The following is a 6,000-nucleotide window of genomic DNA, read 5'->3' as shown; positions in this document are numbered from 1 at the left end:
TTCCATACCAGGAAGTGTGTGACGTTGGCGCGCTCGTTGAAAGCAAACCCCGGGCAGACGTACAACGATGTTAACGTTAGTAGACAGACATTTAACGACTTAAAATAAATATATAGCTACCCTTTCTTGTCACATTTGACTTTTGTTGCAAAACACACGGGTTGCAGCCATCGGTCATGGAGTTATCACCGCTTATAAAGAAGATTGGTAAGCCAAACAACGTTACTGTACCCAACTAGCTACAAAAGTTGCTCCGTGGTGTTGCTGTGATTTTTGTTTTTAGCTAATGTTAGCTAATATGCCTTGATGTCATTCTTCTTGATAGTGCTGGATAGTGCTAACAACTCTTACAACAGTCAGTAGTTGTTGCTACTAATGCACATTCATCCAATATCTAGCTAACTACATTTTGTTTTATATTGAGGGGAAATACCTAGCTAGATAAGGTTAGCTAACCACTAGTTAGCTTAGCTGACTAACGGTAAACTCAACTCCACGATTTAACTACTTCACCGTGGTCTTGTTTTGTACAGGTCACTCCTTGGCAGAGATCAGAGTCCGAGCATTGAAGAGCATCATCTGTAAGCTAGACCACTCTCTCCTCTCTGTCTCTGACCTGGTCCAGGAGAAGATGCTGTTTGTTTACCTGCTGGAGTGGTTTAACTTCCCCGAGGTGCCAATGCAAGAGGAGGTCCTGCAGCTGATCAGTACTCTGTCCAAGGTACCAAAACTGGTCCTCATGACCACAACCTAGTCTGACAACTAGCTAAACTAGAGTACATACTGATGCTATTATGATTGATTAGCCTTTGACAAGCAACCTGTAGCATTCTTGCATCTTACAAAAATGATTAGAACATATATAGGGAGTAATTTCATGTTGAATCAATTTAACATGTTTTTACAGTATACCTGTGGACTGCATGTCTGTATAAACTGTGCTCTTTAGGAACACATGTATTCTGTATTTTTGTCTTCATAGCACCCTACTGCAGCCCAGATGCTGAGAGATGTCGGGGCAGTGGAGTTCCTCACCCAACTCTCCCCCAACGTAGAGCCACCGTTACGGGCCATCATCGACGGCATCTTCGATCTGCTGTTTCAGCTTCCGGAGCTGCTTCCTGCTTGTCCAACCATCTATTCTAATATACACCAGCTACAGAACACCACTACTGCAGGTATGTATCAAGAGATGGAATTATAGAATTAGAATGAATAGAATGGGTGTCCCCATTCAAGTCAATGATTGCATAATGGGTGGACTGGCAGCCATTATGAGTGTACACTGCGATTCTAATATCTCATAACTTTGCAAATATAGGGCCAGCGTTGCTAGTTAGCAACGGCGCTAGTGGTTATCAATGCCACTGGTCCCATGCATTTGTTTAGTTTCTAAATCAGCCACATGGAATCATTACATTGTCTCAACCTGTATTTTTTTCGCCCTAGACCCATGCCTGGAAGTAACAGCAGGAAGTGTACCGTTTAATCTGTGTACCGTTTAGCATAATATGAATGATATGAATGAACATTCTACATTACCATGGCAATCCCGCATCAGTTAATAGAACATTCCAAATTACCATGGAAATTATCGAATTGCGAGTGCACCCTTGAGTTTACCAGTCAAATTGCTAGGGTTAGAGCTTCCAAGCCTGTTCTATTCATTCTATTTCTATGGATAGAATATTATATGCATTGTTTTTAAATTATGGTTTTATGCTGATATTATGCTGCTGCTCTAGTTCCCCTAGAAGAGGACTCTCCAGCGGTGGGCTATTTCCAGACAAAGAGGCCGAGTCACATTGATGTTCCACCACAGAGGATAGCAGGTATTTTTCTTAATCCAAATACAGTTATGCAAACTCGTCGCTTTTCGGAGATATTCGCCCTTTTAATCTCAAAATAGGCCATCCATGTGAATCGTGTAGATCTGAATAAAAACATTTTTTGTTGTTGGTGGGTCTGATTTTCATATGGAAATCATTGACTGGGCACAGAATGCATAAGTACGGGTCCTACAAAAATAATATCAAACGAGTTTTGAGCGTGATGTCAGAGGTCATATCAGAGTAAGTGTTTCGTAGGCAGGCTCTGTAATCTCTCTACGCCACAAGCTAGGGGGCTGTGTACACTGTGATACGTTTTTAACAAGTGCACAGGCATATAAATTGGTCTGATTTACCAGAACGTCTACTAAAGTTTCCCTTTGCCCTCATGTTTCTTAGCGATTTACATAGTTTTGTTCACACGCTAGGTTTTTTTTTCAATGTTAGTTTGGCTTTGATGCAACTGCTGTCCATGAGACATCTGAGATTCTCCACTGTTACCATGGCAACCTCACACCCTTAAAGGGGCAGCTGATAATTTGTCTCGCCTAAGTGACTCATATTTCAGGGTACATTGTGCCTGATTGCACTCCAAAAATAATTTATTCATGAACTCCTTGCAAAAAAATGTCAGCGTAAAGCCCTGTATAGCTACTCACTGGACTCTATGATCACTCGGCTACACATGCCTCTCCCTAATGTCAATATGCCTTGTCTATTGCTGTTTTGAGCCTCCAGCCCTGCTCAACATGCCTTAGCTAGCCCTTTTGTTCCACCCCCCCCCCACACACATGCAGTGACCTCACCTGGCTTAAATGGTGCCTCTAGAGACAAAACCTCTCTCATCGTCACTCAGTGCCTAGGTTTACCTCCACTGTACTCACATCCTACCATACCCTTGTCTGTACATTATACCTTGAATCTATTCTTCCGCGCCCAGCAACCTGCTCCTTGTACTCTGTTCCAAACGCACTAGACGACCAGTTCTTATAGCCTCTAGCCGCACCCTTATCCTACTCCTCCTCTGTTCCTCTGGTGATGTAGAGATTAACTCTACTCCCATTCCACAGGCGCTCTCATTTGTTGACTTCTGTAACTGTAAAAGCCTTGGTTTTATGCATGTTAACTTTAGAAGCCTCCCTAAGTTTGTTTTATTCACTGCTTTAGCACACTCTGCCAACCCGGATGTCCTAGCCTTGTCTGAATCCTGGCTTAGGAAGGCCACCAAAAGTCCTGACATTTCCATCCCAAACTATAACATTTTCCGAACAAGATAGAACTGCCAAAGGGGGCGGAGTTAGCCTGCAGAGTTCTGTCATACTATCCAGGTCTGTGCCAAACAACTCAAAAATCTACCTTTCCAGAAACAAGTCTCTCACCGTTGTCGCTTGTTATTGACCCACTTCAGCCCCCAGCTGTGCCCTGGAACACCATATGTGATGTGATCGCCCCCCATCTATCTTCTTAGCACGCCGACCGTCCTACAATCTAAACTAGATGCCCTCAATCTCACACAAATGATCAAGTAACCCACCAGGTACAACCCTAAATCTGTAACCATGGGCACCCTTTTAGATATCATCCTGACCAACTTGCCCTCTAAATACACTTCTACTGTCTTCAACCAGGATCTCAGCGATCATTGCCTCATTGCCTGCGTGCGTAATGGGTCCACGGTCAAACGACCACCCCTCATCACTGTCAAATGCTCCCTAAAACACTTCACCGAGCAGGCCTTTCTAATCGACCTGGCCCGGGTATCCTGGAAGGATATTGACCTCATCCCGTCAGTGGAGGATGCCTGGTTTCTCTATAAAAGTGCTTTACTCACCATCTTAAATAAGCCCCATTCAAAAAATGTAGAACTTAGAACAGATATAGCCCTTGGTTACCTCCAGACCTGTCTGCCCTTGACCAGCACAAAAACACCCTGTGGCGTTCTGCATTAGCATCGAATAGCCCCCGTGATATGCAACTTCTCAGGGATGTCAGGAACCAATATACTCAGTCAGTTAGGAAAGCAAAGGCTAGCTTTTTCAAACAGAAATTTGCATCCTCTAGCACTAATTCCAAAAAGTTTTGGGACACTGTAAAGACCTTGGAGAATAAGAGCACCTCCCAGCTGCCCACTGCACTGAGGTAAGGTAATACTGTCACCATCAATAAATCTACGATAATCAATGATTTCAACAAGCATTTTTCTACAGCTGGCCATGTTTTTTACCTGGCTACCCCTACCCTGGCCAACAGCTCAGCTCCCCCTGCAGCAACTTGCCCAAGCCCCCCCCTCTGCTTATCCCTCACCCAAATCCAGATAACTAATGTTCTGAAAGAGCTGCAAAATCTGGATCCCTACAAATTAGCTGTGCTACACAATCTGGACCCTCTCTAAAATTATCTGCTGAAAATGTTGCAACCCCTATTATGAGCCTGTTCAATCTCTCTTTCGTATCGTCTGAGATCTCTAAAGATTGGAAAGCTGCCACGGTCATCCCCCTCTTCAAAGGGGGAGACACTTTCGAACCTAACTGTTATAAACCTGTATCCAACCTGCCCCGCCTTTCTAAAATCTTCGAAAGCCAAGTTAATAAACAGATCACCGACCATTTCGAATCCCACCGTACCTTCTCCACTATGCAATCTGGTTACTGAGCTGGTAATGGGTGCACCTCAGCCACACTCAAGGTCCTAAACGATATCATAACCGCCATCAATAAAAGACGGTATTGTGCAGCCCTCTCCATCGACCTGGCCAAGGCTTTTGACTCTGTCAATCAACGCATTCTTATCGGCAGACTAAGTAGCCTTGGCTTCTCAAATGACTGCCTCACCTGGTTCACCAACTTCTTCTCGGATAGAGTTCAGTGTGTCAAATCGGAGGGCCTGTTGTCTGGACCTCTGGCAGTCTATGGGGGTGCCACAATTCTCAGGCTGACTCTTATCTCTGTATATTTCAGTGGTGTCTCTCGTGCTGCTGGTGATTCTCTGATCCACCTCTACGCAGACAACACCATTCTGTATACATCTGGCCCTTCTTTGGACACTGTGCTAGCAAACCTCCAAACGACCTTCAGTGCCAAACACTCCTTCCGTGGCCTCCAACTGCTTTAAAATACTAGTAAAACTAAGCGCATGCTCTTCAACCGATTGCTTCCGGCCCGCCCGACTAGCATCACTACTCTGGACGGTTCTGATTTAGAATATGTGGACAACTACAAATACCTAGTTGTCTGGTTAGACTGTAAACTCTCCTTCCAGACTCACATAAAGTATCTCCAATCCAAAATGAAATCTAGAATCGACATCCTATTTCGCAACAAAGCCTCATTCACTCATGCTGCCAAACATATCCTCGTAAAACTGACTATCCTATCGATCCTTGACTTCAGCGGTGTCATTTACAAAATAGCTCCCAACACTCTACTCAGCAAACTAGATGTAGTCTATCACAGTGCCGTCTGTTTTGTCACCAAAGCCCCATATACTACCCACCACTGCAACCTGTATGCTCTTGTTGGCTGGCTCCAGGTCATCTTTAAGTCTATGCTAGGTAAAGCCCCGCCTTATCGCAACTCACTGGTCACCATAGCAACACCCACCCGTAGCACGCGCTCCAGCAGGTATATCTCACTGGCCATCCCCAAAGCCAACATTTCCCTTGGCTGCCTTCCCTTCCAGTTCTCTGCTGCCAGTGACTGGAACAAATTGCAAAAATCACTGAAGCTGGAGTCTTATACCTCTGCCTCTAACTTTAAGCATCAGTTGTCAGAGCAACTTACTGATCGCTGTACCTGTACACAGCCAATCTGTAAATAGCACACCCAACTACCTCATCCCCATATTGTTACTTATCCTCTTGTTCTTTTGCACCCCAGTATCTCTACTTGCACATCATCATCTACACATCTATCACTTCAGTGTTGGAAATTGTAATTATTTCGCCTTTATGGCCTGTTTATTGCCTTACCTCCCTACTCTTCTACATTTGCACACACTGTACATAGATTTTTCTATTGTGTTATTGGCTGTACATTTGCTTACGTGGAAATCTGTGCTATTGTTTTTGTCGCAGTCCTTTGCTTTATCTTGGCCGGTTTGCAGTTGTAAATGAGAACATGTTCTCAACTGGCCTACCTGGTTAAATAAAGGTGATATAAAATAAAATGTGCCA

General features: G+C 44.2%; 1 protein-coding gene across 1 annotated transcript in view; it reads left to right on the top strand.

Annotated features, from left to right (window-relative positions):
• rttn (rotatin) overlaps positions 1-6,000 on the top strand; it is a 57,984-nt gene continuing 51,984 nt past the window's right edge. Inside the window, 4 exon segments of the mRNA XM_046292558.1 lie at positions 1-207; positions 534-721; positions 983-1,178; positions 1,746-1,832. Coding sequence (XP_046148514.1) covers positions 177-207; positions 534-721; positions 983-1,178; positions 1,746-1,832 — 502 coding nt within the window. The 5' untranslated portion in view covers positions 1-176.

Source organism: Oncorhynchus gorbuscha, linkage group LG12 (assembly GCF_021184085.1).
Source record: "Oncorhynchus gorbuscha isolate QuinsamMale2020 ecotype Even-year linkage group LG12, OgorEven_v1.0, whole genome shotgun sequence".
NCBI classification, from domain to species: domain Eukaryota; kingdom Metazoa; phylum Chordata; class Actinopteri; order Salmoniformes; family Salmonidae; genus Oncorhynchus; species Oncorhynchus gorbuscha.
Note: the sequence above shows the minus strand (reverse complement) of the source record. Positions and strands in the feature narration are given on the sequence as shown.